Source organism: Cygnus atratus, chromosome 3 (assembly GCF_013377495.2).
Source record: "Cygnus atratus isolate AKBS03 ecotype Queensland, Australia chromosome 3, CAtr_DNAZoo_HiC_assembly, whole genome shotgun sequence".
Taxonomy (NCBI): domain Eukaryota; kingdom Metazoa; phylum Chordata; class Aves; order Anseriformes; family Anatidae; genus Cygnus; species Cygnus atratus.
Window position 1 is genome coordinate 67,727,786 of NC_066364.1, and position 25,470 is coordinate 67,753,255.

Genomic DNA, 25,470 nt, shown 5'->3' on the forward strand with positions numbered 1-25,470 from the left:
CTCTTCTGTGAGAACATTTTGAACTAAAAAAGTTGAGGTGTCCTGAAATTTAGTCTATAGAAGCTCTTAATTTCAAATAAGCCTCTGTACTTGATTGCTAGAATGCTCTCAAAAATGGACACACATGAATTGCAACTGAAGTTGAAATTAAATTTTATAAATTTTCATTGTATTTTTTAAATTATTTACTTACCAATATTGTTCATTTATTTTGTTTTAACAGGAAACGTTGGATGCCCTGGTGAAGTCTGAACATATGATAGATGAGATCAAGACTCAGTTAAATGATCTCTGTAGATTTTCCAGAGATTTGAGTACTTATTCTTCAAAAGTTTCAGGGTTGATTAAGGAGTATAACAGGTACATTTTCATCTTGTTTATAGTTAATCGATCCCATATATGTGTGCATGCAAGTGTTTTTTTTAGGGAAACATTAATTAGAATGTTGGAATTTGAAATAGATGTACACAATGATTAGAATCATTATTTTGATATCGGTGTCAATAACATTTTTATCATTTTAACATTTTGCAAAATTTTATTATAAGAAACTGTGAGGTAGAGCTATAGCTAGTTTACCTGAAAGAGAAGGAAGCTATAAAAGCTGTCTAAATTTTTTTTCTTAATTTTGTCCTTCATTATACTCCTGCCCTACCTGCCCGTTCATTGAAACATGGGAGCTAAAGTTTATTTGCTCTCTTTACTTTCTCTGAGGTCACTGTAGCTGATTGACACCTGCATTTCAGGCACAAGATTCTTTTGTCTCTTGCAGGGGTTGTAGCTTTTGGCTTCTGTAACTGCAGAAGAAGGGTATGATGACCCAGGTTGATCCCTTCCAATGTTATGAACTTAACTAAACCGTGGAAGTTCATATTGTAATTTCTGTAGTTTCATGTTCTGTCCCTAGAGAGAAAAAGGCTTGAAGAAACTGTTCGTTCTTAGGGGTACTGAATCACTCTGTAAAAGCTTATCTGTCATATCTGTGACAGCTACATCCCAATTTACATACTTCACTTTTAAGGAGTTGAAAGCTTCTAATGGATTTCCTGGTGCCTTAATTACGTGCTTACAGTTGGTAGAAGGAATCCAGGTTTTATTCAGAGAAATAAGTAATAGCACTGTCACCTAACAGAGTCCTTCCCTTCCTCCTTCCTTTCCTCTCTTCTGCTTCCCTGATGTGGTAAACCCAGCCTTTGCCTGCAAGCTTCAAAAGGATGCCAGAGTAAAGAGCAGATCTTGCAGCAAAGATTTCGGACAACTTTCAGGGACTTCCAGCAATGGCTGGTCAACGCAAAAGTCACCACAGCCAAATGCTTTGATGTACCTCAGAATATCAGTGAAGCTTCAGCAAGTCTACAGAAAATACAGGTAACTCTAGCAATTAGACGTTCAATCATTTTCATGGAAAATTCAGGTCTTTTTTTGTTAATGTTATTGATAACACTAAAGGTGACTAACTGTAATGAAATAAACATTTATTCTTTCTTTTTGAATCTAGATCATTTAATTTAGCTGTCATACTATACTTTATACATAGTCATTGCCTCTCATAGTTTTCCTTTTTTTATTTTTCTTTTATATTACAATACAGAAAAATGTGTGTTTTGAAGGCAGGACAGCACTGTAAAATTGGTAGGGCATCAGAATTGGGACTTAAAACCTGGAATTATTTCAAAGTCATATAAAGTTTTTCACTCATTTATGAAAGTAGAGACCTTATAGTGTAAGAACAAGGTAAAAATGTATACAGTGGAAGCAGGCATTTAAAAAGCATGATTTTCATACAAAGGTAAAACAAGACCCAGCAAAATTGTGGAAATAAATGCCAATTAAAAGTTTATTTTATTAAACTAAAATAAATAGTTTTTTGAATAAAATATGACTACAATTTTAGAAATAAGTACATAATGAGATTATTTAACCTTCAGTTACACAGTATGACAGAAGAAATTCCTATCAGTTTTTCCTATCAGAAAATACCAAGAGCGAAGTCACTTCCCCCTGTTTCTGGTAAATTTACTTTCCGTTGCTTAAATGGTTTATTTAAAAGGGTAAACAACACTTTATTAATGTGACAATTTTTTTTACTATCCCAAAATGAGAGTATTTTAAGAGTAAATACGAGGGTTAGAAATAAAAATAAAATCCAGTCATTTTGGAAATTAAATAAAAGAGTTTTAGCAAAAACAATTTCCAAGACTGGTTAGACATTTTTTTTTCTTTATCGCTGAAGACTATTCATAACATAAGACCTTAGTTTGATCTCCTTCTCCCTGAAAGCTACTGTAAATGAAATAAAATTTTTTGACATGTAGTAACTGCTTTAATACTATCAGGCATGTCATGGGAGCCTATATAAAGAAATTATAAACCTATATAAACAAATTTATTTTTTTTTAAGTTAATATTCTCTCTGTTAGCACCTTTGATATCATTAAGTCACAAGGCAATCACACATTTGATTTTAATAAAGCAAGAGCTTGGACAAAGTATTTCAAAGCTAACAGACCCTTTGCATTCTCTGATAATAGCTCCAATGGTACACATAATCAGGACCTTAGTAATTTTTTAATCAAGCCCTTTGCTTACAACATGGATGTAACCTGATTATTATGAATATTAAGCTAATTGTGTATCATGTAAGCATAATAATAGTTTAAAATAACTTCATTGATATTTAGAACTGCTAAATTCACTTGAGTCCTAAAGGCTCACAAAATCTTTTAATAATTACAAGTTATAAGAACGTTATCCCAACACACTGGAATTTAAAAATGTGGCTATTTCCTTACAGTACCTAATATTTACTCACATATTTCCATATAGTCGTTGCATACCAACACTGTGAAAGAATTCTGTGAACAAAAATACTTTGAGTCAAGAAAGGTACCCTGACGATGTGGAGAATAAATCACACGGCTCAGATGTTGCTCAGGCTCTGATTGTTAACCCCTGCCCCTACACATGCATTGGAAGTCCAGTGTGGCTGTCTGCGGTGGACAAGGCTTCTTTCCTGTGTTCTCTCAGAGCAGGACCCTACCCCTGCATGTAGCTGCAGCTACATGTCATGCTGTGCCAGGATACTGGTTTCCTGAAATGAAAGTGTTATCACTTTCTGTACTGTGAAGATTTAAAGAAGCATAATGCCCTGTTAAATGACCAGTAATGTCTCATGAAGTGCAGAACATACAGATAAACCAAGAGTTAGTATATACGTTATTTAGATACGTGGCACTTCTGGATTAAGTAGCTGTTGTCCCTATAATATAAATGATTGTCCGTCATATGAATGTCCCATATAAATGTGAATAATATTAAAATGGAATATACTGAAATATGAATTAAAAAATCAACATGCAGAAACAGTAAACTCCAATCTCTGTTAAGTTTTCTGTGGCCTTGCCATTCACCTTTACTGGGACCCAAAATTAACAAAAAGAGCTTTTACTGAATACAACCAATTAATTTATTTTATTATCATTTTTAGGAATTCTTATCGGAAAGTGAGAATGGACAACATAAACTAAACCAGGTAGCATCCAAAGGAGAACTGCTGTGCTCCATTTTACCAAAGGAGAAGGTTAAAGTTATCCAGGACAAATCTGCTACTGCTAAAGAAGATTGGAAAAAATTAATCAGCACCCTCCACCAGAAGGAATCTGCATTGGAGGTACTGAGCAAGTCACAGTGGGGAAATATTTGATCTAAATTTCCTCTTTGCTTTTTGTTTCAAAACACATTACACATTCATCTTAATAGAGGTCCTTACAGTTTAGATTTCCCACTATAGCAGTAAGTGTTTATGGTGTGACAGAATAAATAGCTGCTTTCAGGAAGTCTTATTCTTTCACTTTACTTAAATTTTACTTATGTTTACTTATACCCTTCCCGCATGAAACCACTATAAGTGGGATGTTTCATGCAGAAGGTGTTGTTCAGATTAACAGAAAGTAGAAAAGATGGCAATGGATCAAATTTATTAACATGAGTTTCATCTAAAATACTGGATTACTAAAACTCATGAAAACACATTTTCTTTTTCAAATACTGTTTTAACACAGAGTTCTGACACCAGTGCTGATTGAAGACCCAGTGCAGTGGGTAAACTTTGTTGTTCTTACTGCAAACTGGTGAAATGTAATGATATATTTGAACAACTTTCTAAATAAACCCTAGTGCTGTTCTCTTTTCAGAGCTCACGATTCAACCGGCACATAAGGTGAATATATTTAAAACATAATGTCTTTTAAGGTCATAGGTTTTAAGGTCAAAAGGTCTTAGCTGGAATTCCTTGCATAGTGTAGGAGAATTAAAGTTCTTAGGCCTTCCTGCTTCAAACCAGTACTGTCTAGCCAATTGAAAAAAATATATATGTTTAGACAGATTAAATACATTGTGTAGAAAAGTTTTTGTTTGTTATTTTGTTTGTTTTTTTAATAAAATTCCCAAGTAGCAAGAACTTAACTTACTTCGTCTCAGGGTAGCCATGGAAAGGGAGATTTCCATAGATGTTAATCTTTCTGTGCCCAGCAATTTTCAGTCTCATAGGCCTAGTCTTTCATTCTGATGCATAAGTGATAAGGCTATAGCTAAAAAGAAAACAAAATCAGTCTGAAAATAAAATAGTAACTAGGGCATAGGAACTGTGCTGTTCAGATTTCTATTACATAAGAATTATTTCAGGTGCTGTTTTTTTTATAATGCAGCATAAACCTTTAAGAAAATTACGCAGGCTAAAGGAATGCCTACATATATCGTACACATACATTTTTAAAACTTTCTACTAAAAGAAAATATAATTAGAAATGAACATCAGGACTGGGTTGAGCTTAGTCATACAGGCCCTAGGAATAATGTCAACCCATTTAAGGGGGGGGGTGCTGTTAATGACTGCAGGCAGATGTAAGGTAACTTTCATCCCAAAGTAACCTTGATTCAGACTCTCTTTACTATGTGAGATACACTTATATTGAGTCAAAGCTCATATAATCTGTAAAGCTTTCAATTCAGAGAAAATTTGCTTCATTCTCTCAACTGTATAGACATACTGCATTGTTGCCTGTGTTTTGTTTTTTGAAGAAATGCTCTCTCAGACTTTTCTTGCAGTATCTATCTGTGGTATGGGCAGGGGCAGAGTCAGTGACATTTATTTTGAACAGCTGCGGTAGTGTTTGGCTTCAATAGTATGTGTGTACTTTGTGTATACTTAATCTGTGGGTTGTACATTACAGCTATACCCATTGCAGGGGGACTTTATAAATTTGTATATTACATGTGTTCCCAGAACTTAAAGATCCAGATGAAGGACTTTGAAGCAACTGCTGAGCCTCTAGCAGAGTGGCTGAGCACAACTGAGAAGATGGTACAGGGAAGTAGCAGTAGGCTCCATGATCTTCCTTCCAAGAGGAGAGAGCACCAAAAGTTGCAGGTGACTTCTTACAAACCTTTTAACAGAACCAGCTTTTCCACTCTCATCCTGCTGGCCTCATTGATGCTTTACAAGATCATGATCATTCTGGCATCCTAAACTCTAAATAAGATGAGAACTGGTTTCAGGGGTTGCTGTTGATGGTCCTGTTCCATCAGAGTTCACATCTCCAAATTTCTTATGACATGCTGCTTCATTGCTATAGCTGTATGGTGTGCCTTTCACAGTACATGTGCCATTTGTCATTTCTATATTTCATGGGGCCTTCAAGCTGCTCTCTGTTGCCTGCTTCGTTGCACCCACTCGTAATATTAACGTGCTTGTGCTTTACAGTCTGTCCTTGAGGAAATAAGCTGCCACGAGCATCAGCTCAACAGGCTTAAAGAGAAAGCTCAGCAGCTGTGGGAAGAGCAAGCTGTCAGCAAAAGCTTTATGCGCAGAGTGTCTCAGTTGTCTTCTCAATACCTTACTCTAAGCAATCTGACAAAGGTAATGCACCCAGTGTATGTGCTTTTAAGCTGTTCCTTTGATGTTTGTGGAGGAAAAGAAAGATTGAAATGTGAAACACTATAGCTGTCTTGCTCATCTGCTCTGTGGTATGTCTGAGCTTGCACTGGCTTTAAAGAATATAGGGAATAAAGAATATAGAATATTTAAAGAAATAGGGACCTGTATAATTTCACGGGCTGTCAACAAAATAGAATTGTGATTATTTATTTATTTAATTTTATTTTAAAGTAATTAAAAAAAACACCCTCCTGATTATCAACAGTTTTGTCCTGACCAGGTGCTTGTGATGTGATTTTGATTTTTTTCAAACATTCAAGACATTTTAGATTAGTAATAAGTGGCACCAGAAAACAAACAATCAAACAAACAAAAAAATACATATTTTTCAAAATCTAGGGCTAGGGGAGCTGGGTTTTGGTGTTTGTTTGTTTGTTTTTTGTTTTTAAGAAAATGCCAAGTCATTATATGGAAATTTTATTATGTAATTGTATTCTGTAAAGATGACTAATTATTTGCATTGTGAGTATTTTTGTCTAAAACCAATAGATTGTTCTTCAACATTATTTTAAAAGTGTTACCTATGAAGCTGCTTTTGAAGGTTCAGTGAGAGATATTGGTCAAACTCTATAAAGTATCAAGCTAGGAATGGACAGTTTAACCTAACTGTTTTGCTGAGTGGTATATTTCATCATTTGATACTCTTACTACCTCTATTGTTTATGCAGATTAGAAGGTCTTTGAATCAGGACTGTCGTTTTTCATAAAGTGCCAGTTATGAAGGAGGCTTGGTATTGAATTAGGCTTGTAGTTACAGTAATAAGAATAATTAAGGATTTTGGAAGTGTGTTATGGGTTAGCAATTCAACACATAAGTATTTGTTAGAGTAATTGCTGTGGTTTTTTATTTATGTATTTATTTATTTATTTATTTTCCTTATAACTTTCTGTGGAAGTAAAAGTATAAAGAATATTTAGAGCTATATGATATACTGAAAAGATGAACTGAAAAGAAGCTTAAGTTTCTAACATTGGCTTATGTGGACAGAACTTGTAGAAGATTTCAGGATAAGAGGATGAGGTCTGAGGAAGAGGATAAATATGGTCCAGTCAATGAAGGAAATCATGAAGTTCTTTGGTTTGCTGTGAATGTTTGAGGTAGATCACCGTATCTTCCTGAGCCTGTTTCAATGGCTTGACTTTAATTTTCTGTTGCCATGTGAAACACACTCTGTTAAGTACTTCTGTTAATCTTGGGCCTTGTAGCAGTGTAATGAGTATGTATTTTTGATATGAGTGAGTGTCAGTGATTCTTCAGAAGAATAGGTGGGAGCTGTTCTTCTGGTTCTGGGAACCAGCTGAAGTTACTGAGGAAAACGTTTTTCTATTCCAATATCAATGAAATAGTGTTGCTCTAGTAGCATAACTTCATATGCTTCAATTTGTCCTGTGTATTGACAGATTTCACAAGTTATCTTCAGATGAAACACTGAAATGTAATTAGTTAGATATGATGCTTAATAAAAAATGGAAAATAAAAAACTCATTTACTTTGCGTAAGAGGAAACAAAGAGATAAAAATTTAGATTTATAAAACAAAAGAGGGCATTTCTGAAATTTTCATTCCTATATTATGATTGGAAAACTAGTGTGACTTTGTGTTCAAAATTCGTTCCGTGTTCAAATTTCATTCCATGTTCAACTAAGTGTACTTGTTATTGTGTACTTGTGTATGAAGAGAATTGCTGTGTACAGTTTATGAAATTTGTTCTAACGTCCTTGAATACGTATGGGAAATAAACAGTCCTTTGACTAGCTACTGATACTAATTGCAGTATGAATTGCAGGAGAAGGTTTCCAGAATGGATAGGGTCGTAGCAGAGCACCAGCAGTTCTCTCACAGTATCAAAGACCTCCAAGACTGGGTGGCTGATGCAGTTCACATGCTGGAGTCCTACTGTCATCCCACCGCTGACAAGAATGTTCTGGACAGCCGGATGTTAAAGCTAGAGGTATGTAAACAGACCTATATTCTATTAATATCACTGCCCAGAATATATTAAAGGGCAGTGCTCAAAAAATAATACTTTGATGTCCATATTTTGGCTACAGCTCAAAATCTGAGGCAAGCGCTCCAAATTATAAGGATACCACAAAAAGCAAGAAATTGTAGCAAAATACTAAAATCATTTTTTGTCTTTTGTTCATTGAGTGTTTCACATTCATGCTTTCAGGGTTTCCATGGTTTTACATAGTGCTAGAAGCTCTTAGTTTGCAATTGCACAGCTCTAGGAGCTGGTCTCAAAGCTGCCATTGTTGATAGTCTACTGAGTTTCTATGTTATTATATTCGTGTTGCAGATAGATCCTAGAATTGTAGAAGCTCTGTAGAAGAACTTTTTCATCATATCTTGTTTTCTTTCTGAGTAAATCCTCCCATTTTCCATCTAAATGGCGTTCCCTTCAGAATGTGTCCTCTATACTTTGGCTCATACACTGCAAGTACCTGCATAGATTCCATGAAAGCTTCCCTGTCAACTAAATTTATTTTTTTAATAACCTAAACCTACCCTTTGAAACATATCTGTTCCTTTGAAACCCAGCCATGAAAACCACTGTCCCTCTTCTAACTGACTGTTTCTACAAGCTGCTAAATTTGATTAGCTAATTTTCCAGTGAATCTAGTTAGCATATTCATGCCCAAATAATGATAAAAATGGAACAATATCTTCTCACATTTTAGGGACTGCTAACAGTGAAACAAGAAAAAGAAATCCAAATGAAAATGGTTCTGACAAGAGGAGAATCTGTTCTGCAAAATACTTCCTTGGAGGGAGTACAAGTGATTGAACGGCAGTTGCATACCCTGAAGGACAACTGGGCTTCTCTTCTGTCTGCTTGCATCCAGTGCAAGAGGTAAAAAGGGTATGAGGTGCACAATGATGCTTGATAGTTGAATTTTTAGACAAATTTTTGGAAAAGTTCATTCACAGAGTTTTATTAATTCAGAAGTCAAATTTATATAAAATGACTGCATGTGCCTAACATTGCAGGTTTAGAAACCTTTAATGACCTATTAGTTTGAAATGGAAAAAGGGGAGGAGACAGTGAGGAACTAAACTTTATTAACACTTATTGTCAGTATACTCTTAAAAATGGATTGCATGTTCATAATTGTTTTGTAAATTTTATTTTGAGTTGCACTCAATGCCTTGAAATGTTCTCAGAAATGATAAGATCTTCACACGGACAGTAATGGTTGTTCTGTCAAGGTTCTGTCTGTTTTTCCACTTGTTAGCATTTCACAGGAGGTACCATAATTACAATATCCAATAAAGATGCTCAAAGTAGTGATGCTTAAAGTGATAGAATAAAGAAATTCAGGGGAAAAAAATGTAGCCTTCTATGGTGGAGCATAAATAGTTGAAACATTTTGATTTAAAACAATCAAACAAATATTAGAATGCAGCAGCAGAAAATTTCTGATTCTGGATCTTATTCTTACTGTTATTTTATTTACTAAAATTTGCACACATCAGCTAGCTACATCAATTTAACAGACCTCTTTAAACTTCCAAGTTTGAAATCTTCATTTCTCTTTATTGGACAATCAATGCTACTAGTTAAAACCTGTAGGGTTTTAATGGCTGTCTGTTTAGGTTGTGATATAAGTCTTATAAATATAGTCTAGAGTGACTCAAATAGCATGAGAACCTGAAACTCCAGTATCACAACAAATGTGTATTCTTAAATTGCAGTCAACTGGAAGGAGCTCTCTCCAAATGGACAAGTTACCAGGATGATGTTTGCCAGTTTACCAGCTGGATGGATAAAGTAGAAGCAAGCATGAATGCTTCTGAAAGACAATATGCTGAATTGAGGGAAAAAAACGCTGCCCTCAGCAAAGCAAAGGTGCGTTTGCTTTACAACAAACTAGCAACAAACGCATATCACCTTACAAGCAATAAAAGTCTGATTAATCTGTGGTTTGTTTTAATGCTGCTTATTCATAAATTATCTTGCTGTTTTGCAGCTACTCAATGAAGAGGTGTTGAGTCACAGCAGCCTATTGGAGACAATTGAATTAAAAGGCAGTGGAATGGCTGAGCACTATGTCACTCAGCTTGAACTCCAGGATCTTCAGGAGCGGTACAAGTTGCTCAAAGATAGAACGAGGGTACAGTTTTTCTTTATAGAATTCCATTACATTTTGTTGTCCACAAAGAAGCAGAGGAATTCTTTTCTTATTTATTTATTTATTTATTTATTTATTTTATTGGAGTTAAATGAAGAGTAAAAGTCTGGGGGAAGCTGTAGGTTAATGTATGTGACAGAAAGTTATCAAGGTGCTTTATCAATCTATCTTTTTGTACCACTGAGCTCTAGATATTTTCAAAAAGTTTCTGAAGATCTGAATCTGGAAAAAAATAAAAATAAAAAAAAAAACAAGTAAATAGGTCAACGAATTCCATGCCAAAAGTCTAGCTGACTTCAGTGAAGATATGACTTTATTCGTTGTGACTGAAAATTTGGAAGCACCTCTGAATATCTGTGGTTTGCATAAATGTAGGTTTTGCAATAAATGTAACCATATGAGCAGGTAAATCAAAAATGGTTGACAATTGTAGGATCTTGCTGCTCAACACAAACCTTATTAGCAAGTAAATAGACTCTAATGTTGAAAGACCCAGCAGGACTTGGACTTGATCATCCTTGGGGCAACTTGGGATATTCTGTTCTGTTCTAGTAAGTACTACATTTACTGGAAAGTGTTAATATGGTAGATCTTGAAAAGATTAGGGCATAAGGTACAATATAGAAGAAGTAATAAAAGACTTGGTTGTACATGTAGTAAGGCTAGGTGGTTACCTCCAGTTAACCCATTTTTTTTTCTGTGCTGATTAAACCATACCAAATGTATCATCAGATATATCACTTTTCTTCATGACACCAGGGTAGTAAGACTGCGTTTTGTTGTCTCAAGGATGTCTTTTTCTTGTGCAAAGGGCCAAAATTCAATTTTTCTGATGCATAAGTGATTGCCTGTTTTGTGGTACTCCCTTCCACAACTACAAAGAATGCATTGTACTGTCTTCCCTGGACCTCCTCAGAATGAGCTCAGGCTTGCCAGAGAGATGAGTGATGTCCCAGGAAACATAAGTGGATACCTAGTATTCCTGTTAGCATGGGGATTCTCTAAACTTTACCTTTTCCTGCAGCTTTTGCTCTTGCAGAAAGCTGTACAGAATGCCTGTATTGACTAATTGTATGGAAAAAGCTTGATTAACAGAAGGGGAACAATGAGAAACAGTTGGTTGTTCATAGGGGCGAGAGCTCTATATGTCTTTCCTAATATAATGATAAACATACCATCTTTCTCTTTCCACCTAATACCCTGGGTGACTTCTGGTCTTCCCCACTCCCAGCTGTGGTGATAATGTTAACTGTCTAGACTACACTTAACCCTTAGGAAGTTGTTCAAAGGCACTAGCTGGAGAGTAGAAAAATCAGGGGAAAATACCAGTTTGGTAACTAATGAAATGTATGCCTTGAGTTGCTCACTTGAAATCTTCTCCATTTAATAATCCTTTGGCCAGGTGAAAAACCCGGCAAAATTCTGCAAGTGTTTGTGGTCCAAACCAGAGCAGACTAAGACCTGAAATTCCCTGCAGCCACTGGTAAAAGGCAAGAGGATTAGTCACTCTTTCCCTCTTCCCAGTATCCCACTGTTCCCTGTGAGGACAAGACATTTAAAAATGGACAGCTGTACTCTTTCTCCCACTGCCCTGAACTGTTAGGAATAGATAAAGCAGACTATAGATTCACACTTGTTGTTTGTGAAAGCATTTTTCTTATTGTGTAGCCTGCTGCCCTGGAACACAGCCTCTGTTACCTTCATATGAATTTTCCTCCCTGCTCCCTTCAGTTCCTCCAAGGTCTGAATTACATGTAGTATAATTTTCTTGCCAATGGAAAGATCAGTCTTGTGCTGATGCAGGATGCATTTCTTTCCGTACTCCAGATACGGTAATATTTTAGTGCTGAGTTGTGAAATTGTTTGCTCACCCACATACATGGACAACCTGCTGTTCTATTCTTAGTGCATTCTGTAGGAATTGCCCACAAAGGACTGGGATAGTCTTCAAACCTGAAGATATTAGATACTCTTAGGAGACTATTATTCTACTAGCATAATAATAATAATAATAATAATAATGTAAGAAAAAATCCTAAGCTTATATTCTCATCAATAACTTCAGTAAACAATTTAAATTGGTATAAGAAATAAGCAGATCTTTTGTTGTTACAAACTGAGGTTTTATTTAAAATTAAACGCAGATCAGAATTTCAAATCCCAGAATTCACAAACTTAGGTGAATAATTGTTAAGGATAATTATCTCTATCTCCACATTTGAGCCCTCTTTCCTTATAATCAATTAAACCATCCTCAGAATCCAATTAGTCTTGAATTCTAGGAAAGCTCAGCATCAGACACAAACTATGATCTCAGTACTGGATTTATGTTTTCTTGGTTTAATGATACACTTATGTATAAACATTTTAACAAACAGGAAGCAGTAACAAAAGCCGAAGGATTGCTTAACTTACATCAGGAGTACCAAAGACATCTGAAGACATTTGAAATATGGCTGGAGAAGGAACAGGAAAAACTTGACTGCTTATCACATCTCGAAGGTGATGCCCAGAAACAGGAGGCAACACTCCGAGACTTACAGGTACAGTATGTGTAACACCCTAACTAAAATAATAAATAAATTCTACTTGTAAAATAACAGAATAATATTAACTGCTGGACAAAAAAATACTTCTCTGTTTGGCTCAAGAGCAGCTTAGAAACATGTTATATCTAAGTAATACACTGCTTAAAAGTAGTTCCAGTAAAGTCTGTGGGAACATTAATGCTTTTTTCCAGAAAGAAGCATCAGGACTTGAATGAATTCTTCTGCCATACTAATGCCGGTTTCTTGCAAGTACTGAATTTATTTTAGAAGTTAGCATATAGTGAGGAAACTACCTCTTTTCCCTGTGTTTCATAGAATATCAGAAGTATTCTTTTCATTAAGTTTTCACCTTTTATTGCTTACAGTCCAATACTTACTTACCTACCTTTAAGTTGTTCCAGTCATGTAGACTGCCTCACATGGTGACGTGGGAGGATTCTCGCTGAATCCCCCAGGTGATAATGAAGGGTGAACCTAAAGTACTGCAGTAATCTCCCAGTTATAATCTTAAAATGACTAAATATATTTTCAGGCTTGTTGCTGAACTAGGAAAAGGGCTGTGCTTGAGTTTCCATGTTATGAAATATTTATTACTTTATTCACGATACTGAGAAAATCTTTGTGCGATCAGTGTCTGTGTATATAAACCTTAATATTAAGAGTTTAGAAAATCTGAATCCAGTTTGAAAATCTTAGTATATATTTCAAATACAAACCAAGAAGACATATAACTGTATTTTGGTCAGATCATTTCCTGATTAGGTTTCCTCATCTGATTGATTCCCTGCATACTTTCATACTTTCTAATGAAGTTCTAATAAACATGGAAAAAAAAAAAAAAAGAACACATATATCCAGAAGAAGGTATCAAGAATTATTTTGGGATTATGTATCAAACATACATAGAAATAATTAGGCATGTTAATTAAAAATAAATAAATAAAATGAAGCATCATCTTGTTCCTTGCTTTTAAACAAATTTAATTTTAGAAACAGTCTCACAGTGTGTTTGCTACAGCTGGAAAATTTTGAGCTTAAGGTTGTGCTGAATGGGTTGCAGGCTCCCATGACAGCTCAGGCAGCTACTGTTTCAGAGCTCATTATAAGGCTAGGAGGGGAAGGAATTTAATGTAAATTTTGTCAATATTTTTCTACAACTCTCTTGTCAATAATAATGATAGTGGATTTGCTTTGTAAGTGAGCATGTCAGCAAGGTCTTCTTAGAGATAGTGTAATGTGTGTTCAACCATAGATACCTAAAGGAAATGGATAGATAACTGCTTTTGTCTGAAGTAGAACCAGGACTTCATTTGCCATGTGTAGTAAAAACTGCTGATATAGGGTATTTATCCATAACTCTGCCTTCACAGGAACTGCAGGTCCACTGTGCAGAAGGACAAGCCTTACTGAATGCTGCTGTTCATGCCAGAGAGGAGGTGATTCCCTGGGGTATGCCCCAGATAGAAGACAGAGCCCTGGAATCTGTACGGCAAGATTGGCAAGTTTATCAGCACAGGCTTTCTGAAGCAAGAAGCCAATTAAATGCCACTGTGAGCAGGCTGAGGTTAATGGAGAAAAAATTTCAGAAGGTTAATGACTGGCTAACAGATCTGGAGGAGAAAGTTGCTGTCAGGACTGGGAGGCAGTCTGGTAGAGCAACAAAGGAGATGCAGCTTCAACAAATGAAGGTAAAGAATATAGTTAAGGAGTTACATAAATAAGGAATGTGAGCTTTCCACATCAGTGCCTAGTGTGAAAATGTCAGGAATCATTGCAATCATCTGAATGTAGGCACTCAGAGTGATGTATCCAAGAGAGTTTTGTGCCTTCTGGGTCCAGATTTCCCCTGTTCTACTTATAAAACAGTGGTTATACCAGCGTTGAAATCTTATAAGGAAGATCTGGAATTCCTGTGCTCTGTGGAATGAAAAGACATTACTGAGGTTCTGGAGTGGGAAAGAGTTAGTTTAGTAACAAAATAAAATGTTATAAGCTGTGTTGTGAAGTCTCTGCTGTGTTGATGTAGTAGTTTTCCTTAGTCACTAGAAGGGGAAGGCATGGTTCTGAAGAAACAAAGGAAGTGCATTTGTAAAGATCCAAGGTTATATTTTATGGTCTCTTTTAGAATTTGGGCAACAGAAAAAGAAATGTGTAGGAATTCCAGCCTGCATTTCTATTATTATTCGTAAAAAAGTACTAAGTCTATTGTAATAAAATTCAGTCCATTTAATATTGTAAAAACATAAAATACATCACAGAATGGTTCAGGTTGAAAGGGACCTTAAAGATCATCTAGTTCCAACCCCACTGCCAAGGGCATGGGTTCTACCCAATAGATCAAGTTGTCCATCCAATCTGACCTTGGGCACTTCCAGGGATGTGGCATCCACAACTTCTCTAGGCAACCTGTTCCAGTGCTTCACCACTCTCTGAGTAAATAATTTACTTCCTCCTAACATCTAATCTAAACCTCCCCTCTTTTAGCTTAAAACCATTCTTCTTCTCATTATTTGCCCATGTAAAAAATCACTCTCCATCTTTTTTATAAGCCTTCTTTAAGTACTGAAGGGCTGCAATGAGGTGTGCCTGGAGCTTTCTCTTCTCCAGGCTGAACATCCCCAGCTCTCTCGGCCATTCTTCACAGGAGAGGTGCCCCAGCCCTCTGATCAACTTTGTGTCCCTCCTTTGCACACACTCTAACAGGTCCACATCTTTCTTGTGCTGGGGAGCCCCAGACCTAGATCCAGTACTCCAAATGGAGCTACACCAGGGCAGAGTAGTGGGGGGCAAAACATCCAGTATGTTCATTCAGTTAACCTTCATCAGATTCTGTTTAATTTTCCTGTTTTAACTCAATGTTTATAACCATGTATTTGTTTTCCTTTCAATGGTTTCCTAACCATTACAACTAAATTCCTGTTGTGTTTAAGTTGTTTGAATTAGTCATACAAGATGGCTAATGTCTTTTGTCATAGAAGTGGCATGAAGAAGTTACAATCTACAAAGATGATGTGGAGGAAGTTGGGATATTAGCTCAGCAAATACTAGAGGAATGTCTCACTACAAGTAGAATGGGAAGCCAGGCTACACAGCTTACATCTCGATATCAAACTCTTCTTCTTCATGTCTTGGTAAGTAATGATTAAGTAATTAATTTATAGATTCATAGAATCATAGAATATCCCAAGTTGGAAGGGACCCACAAAGATCATTGAGTCCAACTCCTGGGTTCAAGTATTCATTATAAAATTATAAATAGTCAGTTCAGAAACAAGTATAGATAGACTTTCTTAATTAGATTTTATCAAATTTTATTCATTACTGTAGATTCCATAATACAATGTTCACATACATATCTGTGTGTTTATACAACTATGTACACATAAATACACATATATATAACTATATAGGTATAAACATCCACACATACACATAGATTTCATTGGTCTAAATGCATTAGAGAACAATAATCAGGTTGAAGCTCTTTCAAAAATATTCAGCATTGATCAGATGTTGTTACTACCTTTTTTGTCAGCTTCAGGAGAGAAATTCAGAATTCAGCAGATTTGAAGGCTGAATTACTACTAGAGAAATGTTTTCAGATTACCATTACATATATATATCTATATATACATACATATATGTATATATATATAGGTGTGGGCAAAAATGAATGGATAAGGTACAGTGTTCAGGTCACTTTAGGTAGAACGAGCTTCATAGTAACATCATCACAAGTCACTATACAAATTGCAAAATATAAGTCCCTTTTCAATGCTTAGCATTAACTCAGTTTTAACATTAGTGATTGTGGTATGTACGCTCTGACAAGACCCCGGTAAGAATTATCCGTTAGGTATGAAAGGACTCAAAAACTACATATTTAATCTTAGTATATCAGGTTTTATTGATAAGTGGCAATTAATTGCTCTCTCTAACCAATAGCTATGATAAACATCAAGGTGTTTCTCATTTCTTTCCCTAACCTCCATTCCTGTTTGAAGGAACAAATAAAGTTTCTGGAAGAAGAGATACGTAGTATGGAGGAATCAGAATTGGCTTTTAGTGCTTACACAAATTGGTACGGAGCTACTAACAAGAACTTCAGAAATGTGATCACCAAGTTTGACGTGTTGGATAAAACAGCAATGGAGAAAAAAGTGCAGGAACTAGAGGTACAGTGTCCTTGAATACAGTTGTTGTTTGTCTTCAGTTTCTGTTCACCAAGAAGTGCCTATATTTTAACATGTATCTTAACAGCTGCTCAAAATTCTAACTTCACTCTGCCCAGAGAAGTAAACAGGATAAAGATCACCAAATATAAAAGTTTGTGTTCTCGTGTCATATACGTAATACATCACAGTTTGGTTGTTGAGGTTATGCATAGTCATAAATAATATAATCCTCTCTTTCCATAAGGCATGTTTTATGCCATAAGGCATATTTTGTTTCAGGTTAAAACTTAGAATAAATTTCCCTCCCACGTCATCCTGCCATGTATGTTTTATACCAGTATGCATTGTGGCAAGTATGCATTGTTTCCTATATGCATTCCTGTATTTATACCAGTAATTATAATATTATATACTTAATTATAATTCCCGTATTTATACCAGTATGTGTTGTTTCCTGCTTTACTTCATTGAAATAATTCAGTAGTAAAACTTGTGTTTCATCTCAGAGTTGCAAATGAGTTTTTCATGTTTCCTGTAGCTTAAACATAATTCACTAAGTGAAAACTTTCATCCATTACAGAATTTGAGTATGAATCATCTCCTGATAGACCTGAGTTTCTGTGTTTATGTTCACAAGCCCAGTGCAGAGCAGAAGTATTCGTTTATTGTTGTTGTTCTTCTTCTTTTATTTTTTCTGCTTCTTTCTAGTTTACCACAAGTTAACCTCAGGTAATTTTGTAATTAAAAGTCCATTTAATTTCCATAGCAATTCCTTGTGTCCTTAAAAAAAAATAAAAAAATAATAATAAAAAAGTGTTATCCTCTCACTAATAACAGAACTACACGGAATCAAAAAGAAAGAGACAAGAGCTCGTATGCATTTTTCTGTTAACCAACATTTCTTTCACAGCTGCTGTTGAGTGATATGGACATAGGCCACAGTTTACTAAAATCTGCCCGTGAGAAGGGGGAGCGAGCTATAAGGTACATGGAAGAAAATGAAGTTGACCAGTTAAGAAAAGAAATTGGTGATCATGTGGAACAGCTTGAAGAGTTGGCTGGCTCCATCAGGAACGAACACATGACTTCAGAAAAATGCCTTCAGTTGGCAAAGGAGTTCTCAGACAAGTACAAGGCACAGACTCAGTGGCTCACAGAGTACCAAACCATGTTACATGCTCCAGTGGAGCCAAAGAGTGAACTCTATGAGAAGAAGGCCCAGTTGTCCAAATATAAGGTAAAAAGTGATCATATCATTGCACTATTGAATTAATTTTGACCTATAGACTTGCAACAGATCTTCTGATGCAAGTGTCTGTTCAAGTGTCCTCAATAGATTTATGAGATATCTCTGATCTGGGTGTCTAAATCAGCAAAAAAGTGAAAAGATGCATGATGCCTACACCTATGAACCAGAGTGGGCACATAGATATGCAATGTGAAAGTTTTAATAAGGCTTCTACATTTGAAAATGTCCTGTTATGAAACAATATTCTATTTTTACACATGAGCAATTCCATTGACAGCAACAGAGTTAACTTCCATTTAAGCCAGGATAGAAAATAATTGGTCTCTCTTCTCTGCAGGCATTTCCTCTGTCTACATTTGCTTAATCATCTTTCTGGTTAAAGCTGAATGTCCCAGCTCAACTGACATCCAGGACAGTCAGCTGCTATGGCTTCCTCTGTTTTTAATTAACATTTTTATGATATTTTTTCCACTTGTAAAATTGAGTAGAAAATAATTGAGAACAAAACTGTTGCCTATCTTAATGATGCTTTTATGAAATGCTCCAGGCTTCCATGTGTTTCATAAGATGTATACTGGGCCTGGCTGGAATGAAGACAGCTCTCCTCATAGCAGCCCATACAACTCTGTGTTTAGCATTTATGGCTAAAACAGTGTTGATAGCATACCAATGTTTTTGCTGTTGCTGAGCAGTACTTGCACAGCAGCAAGGCTTTCTCTTCAAGCCACTTATCCACCCCATCCTCCTGCAAGCCTAAATACTCAGTCATATAGAAGATCTGTGTGCTTGCTTGCTACATGTTTGAGGAGCTTGTATCTCACTGTTAAGTGATAGATACTGCCATGTACTATGCTGTCTGACCCAGTAGTGCAACAATGACAACAGGAACTCAGACTGGATACCCTTTATATTAAAGACTTATGCATTATTCTGTTATATATTGTCTCCCTAAGGGCAGGGATTTGGTGATGATTGCCCACCTATTTGCAGAATTTGTTCCTCAGAGCAAATTTTATCCTTAGCACTTAACTGTTCACACATATTAACTCACTTTTCTTTAGCAGCTCCATATTGTTAGACATGCTACTAGGCAATCACAAAAGGATCAATTGCTGTTAGGTTCCTGCAAAGCTGTTGTCTCAGGGCATAGCTAGAAAAATATAGTCCCACAGTAGTTGCAAAGTTCTTCTCATCTGGAAAGGATGATACATGGCTGTACTTCAGAAGTAAGTAAATGAAATAGATCTTCGGTGCTCAATATATATTTTGCTATTCTTGCTTGCACTGTAGTCCATACAGCAGACCGTTCTGTCCTATGAGCCTTCAATAAAATCAGTGATTGAAAAGGGAGAAGCACTTTTTGATCTGGTGAATGATGTGACTCTAAAGAGCAACATTCAAGACCTTCAGAGCAGTTACCAGGAACTCTGCAGTGCAACAAAGGTAAAAAGTCAGAAAGAAAACTTAAGGTTCTACCAAACTACTATATTTTTCCCCTCTTTAAGAAGTTGACTATTTGTTTCATACTGCTATGATGTCACACCCTGCACACTGAGCCAGTTAGGTTTCCTTACATTTTATTTGTCTCTTGTTTCTGCTAAATCTCACACAAACTTCATTTAATCTAGTTTCATTACTGAATGGAGGTCACTGGAGAAAATGAACCGTAAGATGGATTCAAGTTAATTCAGCAAGGACAATATAAATTAACATTGATTCATGAGTCTACATATATATAGTAGTACTTTGAAACACCTAATACTAAATATGTCCTGAAGTATGATTATGGCTACAGCTTTTAATAGGTTATACCCCTAACAAGGAAAAGCTCCGCAAACCATGTTAGTACTTATCTTACTAAAGTCCCTTTAATTTCCAATCCATCCAATAATAGATTATTTTTTTCACAGCTGATTTTTTAAATTAGTACAGCCTGATTTGTACCACAAAACTGATATCTGTTGTAGTAGACACGATTTTGATGAGTTAAATGCAGTAAAGTACATGAAAAAGCTTTTTTAAAGGGAAAAAAATAAATATCTCAATGTATTTATTCTTGGTTTGTGTACTACAGTCACAGGCAGTATGTACATACAAAGGCTTTAAGCAGCACAGACCTAACCATAGCATTTAGTAGGTCATGTGCAGTCTCTGAGTGTCTGTAATAACTATTTTGAAATGAATTTAATGTCAAGTTGACAATGTTTATTTTTTTAAAGAAACAGAATCTTCACTGTTTTCCTCAACCTTCTCAGTATGGTGTTTCACCCTAAATGAAAATGCTGCTCAGTACCACAGATTTTATTCACACAACTAATTCCGTTGGTATCTGGTTTAACAGTCTAATCACAAGACTCACCCACAGGAATATAAATTTGGAAGACTCTTACTATGCTTTCAAGATCTTGGTGTTCTGTTTTTATTCTTCTTACCTTATGTTTTAATTTTGGTCATTGTGAACCTGCAGGCATATGTTGAAACTTTAGAGGTGAGAGTAAAAGAACATGAGGATTACAATAGTGATTTGCAAGAAGGAGAGAAATGGTTACTACATATGTCCAGCAGGCTGGTTAGCCCTGACCTCGTGGAGAGTAAAAATCTTGAAATAATCACTCAGCAACTAGCCAACCATAAGGTAGGTTTGGTACTTTGGTAAACCTTCTTTATTGGGTGAATTAGAATTTTTCTTCTCTGCTTCTGTGTCTTCACTCCAGAGCTCTAGTTATTTCTCATTCACCTGTTTTATTCCTCCTACTGTTAACTGCGAAAATGAGCACCGGTGTCATTAACACAGTTAACATATTTACCTTGTTGTAGCACTGTATCTTGGATCAAATTGAATCTGCACAAGAGCTTTGTTGTACTCTGATCTGAATTTCATGTCAGATTCTTTCTGAGAAGTTCTAAGAAATAGACCACAAAAGGCAGATTAGGGTCTTTTTACTCCTAAGGTGTTTTTGACTCTGACACTTTTAAGGAAAAATAATAATAAATTTTCAAGTATTTTTCCCCTCTATTAAGTTGTCATATTTCATCCATTGATTTAATTCAAGGTATTGTTACTGATGTTATGGGTCATAAGCATTCACTACCTCAGTTACTGATACTTTCCGTAAAATAAAATAAAGCATAATCCAATCCCCACCACCACATACACACTTAGAAACTGAGATTCCAAGGGCAAATATTGAAACCTTTTACCTCACTGTGATTAGCATATTATTCTTTAAGTAACCTCTTTGAATAAAAAATTGGCTCAGCCAAAGCTGATGCAAAGATCTTTCTACAGTTGAAGAGCTTATGGAATAAGATATGATTCAGCATCAGGTTTTGTCCTTAGCATTAGACACAAGAGAATTTGATGGAACCCTGGAGATCAAAGGAAGATGAAGGGCACTCTGTTTTGGGGCATGAGCATATGTTTACACGTTACGATAATGCTGCAAACATTTCTGTGGAATATCTATGTAAAGACTTTTGACAATGATTTTACAATGAAGGTACATTCTAATAGCTTGACTGTAACAATGCACGTTGCCTGAAAACCTGTTTCCACATCTAAAGACAAGGAGTGATCAAAACATATTCTAAATTTAAAATATTATTCAAAATATGTTAACTATTTCTTAGGCTATCATGGAAGAAATTGCAGGATTTGAAGATCGTTTGAATAACCTGAAGAATAAAGGTGATTATTTGATCAATCAATGCACAGAACATCTTCAAGCAAAATTTAAGCAAAATGTACAAAGCCATCTTCAGGGGACAAGGGACAGCTATTCTGCCATATGTAGTACAGCCCAAAGGGTGAGTCTTGTTTCAAAAACATTTTTAACACAGTTTAAGAATAACAAATTTTTTTTCTGTAATTGCTTTCTTTTTCTTCAAATTGTATAAATTTCTACTGTTTCAAAATAAATTGAGCCTATAGGCTCCTAATGTAGCATTTCATCATTACTGTGGTGCAGATGAATTTCTTGTGATCCAAATGTTGCCTTGCAGCCAGCATAACTAGCTGCATATCATCCAGAAGTTTGTACTTAATTTCTCCACTCCCTTGCAGCATTCATGTTACAGAAGCTTCTGAGCAGTCACAGTCAAGAAAATAAAGCTATTCCTACTTCAAAAATGATGGAGCAAATTACACTTTTAGTGCCAGTTGTTTGCATACATAAATAACTGGTCTTAATTATGTGCAAGGAAATACTGTCTGTCTTAGTTAAACCAGAATATACCATAAAGAAGGGCTAACTGGGTCGGTTGTTAATCCAATTAGGAGATCAGGACAGCATGGTTTCAAAAAAAAAAAAAGTCTTCAGAGTCAGTAAGAGTTGTAGGAAGGTAAAATCTCATACTATAACAGTGGCAAAAATGGTAAAATGATGGACAAGAATACAGAAATTAGAGAAAATACTCTTCATTTTCATCTCTATTTTCTCTTTCCTGTAGCTATGCTTTAGATATTGTCCATTTTATCCACAAATGAGCAAGATGCAGTGAGAGCTTAAGGAGTTAACTATCCCATGGTAGTTCGTTGTACAAGGGCTAAGTAACTACAGTCTGTGCAGTTCTCTTCTGCAGTTTGCAAGGTGCGGGAAGAGAGACGATAACGGTGTTTGAAAATGTAATGAACCTCCAAAATGTTTATTTTAGGTGTACCAGAGTTTGGAACATGAACTCCAAAAGCATGTTAATCATCAGGATACCCTACAACAGTGTCAGACTTGGCTGTCTACAATACAGTCAGAATTAAAGCCAAGTACCTGGCCACCCTTCAGCCTGGCAGATGCAGTTAAACAGGTAAAAGTTCAACACTTGAATATGCTCAGTTATCCTTAATGAGGTGATTTCATGTAAAAACTTTATATTAATAGAAATTAGGTACTCCCTCTAGCCTCCTCAGACACTTGTGTAGCCTCATTTTTTGTCCCCAGCTCAAAAAGGAATACCTTGAAGGAAAAATAACCTTAGGTGAAAAATCACACAGGGCTTTTGTTAGCTCTGCTTAATACTTAGAAATATGCTACTTGAAAACAGTTGGCTAATTGGATAAACCTGCTCAGATATTCCATAGATATGTTTAGCAGAGAGGTTGTGTCTTTCTGCTTGTCTAATTGCTTATCTGTCTGTCTACTAAAGTTCCTACATGAGACCTGGTTTCATAGTACAATCAACGCAGAATCTGTTAATCAGTCAATTAAAATAAGTTTTCAGTCTGATAGTATAGAACTGCCTCCAGCTCTCATTAGTGATTAAGAATGTTTTATTTGTCTTCCGATTATTTTTAGTAACTTAATATATGTTGTTACCGGATTTGTACATTGTTTTCAAACTAAACTGGTTTGATACAAAAAATGCAGAAATTCAAGGCTTTCTCATCTACCATATAGCTTAATTGAGACTTTGAAATACTACAGATTTTGATTTCCCTTTCCTCTAGTCCTTTTTCTGCTCAACTCTGAGAACAGTATGGCTGTCTTCTAGATATTGTTCCTACCTGTCCTCCTACCCTTTAAATAATAGGAGATGGCAATTAGCCTCCCCGCTCTAGGTTGGACAAACCCTGTTCCTTCAGACCTGCCTAAATGCCATGTGCTACTGCCCCATATACACTATCCCTTTGCTGAACTTGCACCAGCTTGCTGATATTTCTTCTGTTAAGAGGGAAACTTGAACCCAATACACCAGGCTCAGCCTGACAAGTTTAAACATAGGAGGATAATCCCTTCCTGGAGCATGCTTTCAGCTTTCTTGCTAATGCAGTAATTCAGGGTTGCACCAAGGGCACACTGCTGCTGGGTATTCAACTTCTTGTTCACAAGGACCCACCACTGGCCCTCTGAGTGGTCATTCACCCTCCTCTCTGGGACTCTAGGAGGTATGTTATATGCAGGTATAAGCCTGCTTTTTGACACCGATACCACCATTTTCTTGTGGAATGAGGAAAATCTTCATAGAGAGAGATGGGTTTCTATGGACAATAGCAAGAGGAAGAACCCTCAAAAGAATAGTGTTGTCAGATCTTGTCAGTTGTAGATGTTGAGAGGGTTTCAGAGAGTGTGGAAAACTTGTTTTGCCACTGGTTTGGATCCTCCATGATCTATTGAGATGCAAGAGATTTTTATAGGTATAGGCAACAAGACACTTTAGTAATCGGATAAAGCCCTGCTTCTCATTCACCTTGGGAAAGTAAGTCACCTTTCTGAAACTCTTGTGTGTGTCTATCCAAACCTCCAAATTGTAAAGAAATAAACTAGGTAATGCATGTCACTGAGCACTTTGCTAAATGGACAATGATAATCAAATTTTTAAGCGTTACTCTTTTCCATATTTTTTACATTGTTTCTAATAAAATAGCATATGTCTACATTTCTTCTCTTGGAAGTAATGAGCTAAATTTTAAACACTGAAACATGTGATTTTAATAAAACAAGAAATATTCCACAAGCTGAGTTTATCTGAGGATTGTCTTCCCTCAGGTGAAACATTTCCGGGCTCTGCAGGAACAAGCCAATACATATTTGGATCTTTTGTGCTCCATGTGTGATCTGTCAGATGCCACAGTGAAGAGTACAGCAACAGATATTCAACAAACAAAACAAATGGTACAAGATAACCAGCTTTTAATCCTATTTAGAGCTTTAACTGCTTTCATCTGTCCTCTTTTAAGAAGGTCATCTTGGGTAATGGTTTAAAGAAATGTTATCTTATATGTTACATTCATCTTAAGTATTTCATTCAGAAACATTTTATCTTCTCTTTCTTTTTATACATATATATATAGATATATAATATAGATATTATAAAATTGACACAGTGCTATCCTGGCAGTAATAAAAAGAAAAGGGGCAAAGGATGTGAGAGGTACTGAGGTGCTAAAAGATGTCCTAAAGCCACACGTATGACATCATGTTGAAGAAAACCAGTTCCAAATTATTTGTTTTCATAAAACATAATTCAGTTAATTCTTATTTTTAATTAAATATTATGCATATTTGTTTATTTATTCAACAGTAGACTGATGTTCTTCTTAAGATATATTAATATATTCTTTATAATCATGATTTTTATAATTCAATTCGTAAATCTATGTAATTTATCCAGAGTGCATCAATTTTAGCATATGAATGTACAGAAGTGTACCTCAATTTTAAGTTTCAAATTACCTTAATGATTTGTTTTAAAATAAAATAAGCATAGTTTATTAGAAAAAATATATTATTAGGATTCCTGGGTTTTTAACCATGAAAATTTTAGTTTCACACATGCACGCACACAGAAAACTCCTGAAACTACTTCTACCAAGATTAAAAGTATAATACATACAGTAACAGTCTTTCATACCAGAGAAGCAAATTGTGCAAATCC

At 35.7% G+C, this 25,470-nt stretch overlaps 1 protein-coding gene across 1 annotated transcript in view; it reads left to right on the plus strand.

The window, feature by feature from the left end:
* The window catches only part of SYNE1 (spectrin repeat containing nuclear envelope protein 1), a 292,806-nt gene that overhangs the window by 133,263 nt on the left and 134,073 nt on the right, over positions 1-25,470 (plus strand). The window contains exons 55-73 of the mRNA XM_050710059.1: positions 224-360; positions 1,191-1,368; positions 3,488-3,670; positions 5,285-5,428; positions 5,762-5,917; positions 7,783-7,947; positions 8,678-8,850; positions 9,693-9,846; positions 9,968-10,111; positions 12,508-12,672; positions 14,049-14,366; positions 15,654-15,809; positions 16,683-16,853; positions 17,764-18,090; positions 19,393-19,545; positions 20,570-20,737; positions 21,733-21,909; positions 22,756-22,902; positions 24,582-24,707. Of these exons, the coding sequence (XP_050566016.1) occupies positions 224-360; positions 1,191-1,368; positions 3,488-3,670; positions 5,285-5,428; positions 5,762-5,917; positions 7,783-7,947; positions 8,678-8,850; positions 9,693-9,846; positions 9,968-10,111; positions 12,508-12,672; positions 14,049-14,366; positions 15,654-15,809; positions 16,683-16,853; positions 17,764-18,090; positions 19,393-19,545; positions 20,570-20,737; positions 21,733-21,909; positions 22,756-22,902; positions 24,582-24,707 (3,342 nt within the window). The remainder of the gene's footprint in view (positions 1-223; positions 361-1,190; positions 1,369-3,487; positions 3,671-5,284; positions 5,429-5,761; positions 5,918-7,782; positions 7,948-8,677; positions 8,851-9,692; positions 9,847-9,967; positions 10,112-12,507; positions 12,673-14,048; positions 14,367-15,653; positions 15,810-16,682; positions 16,854-17,763; positions 18,091-19,392; positions 19,546-20,569; positions 20,738-21,732; positions 21,910-22,755; positions 22,903-24,581; positions 24,708-25,470) is intronic.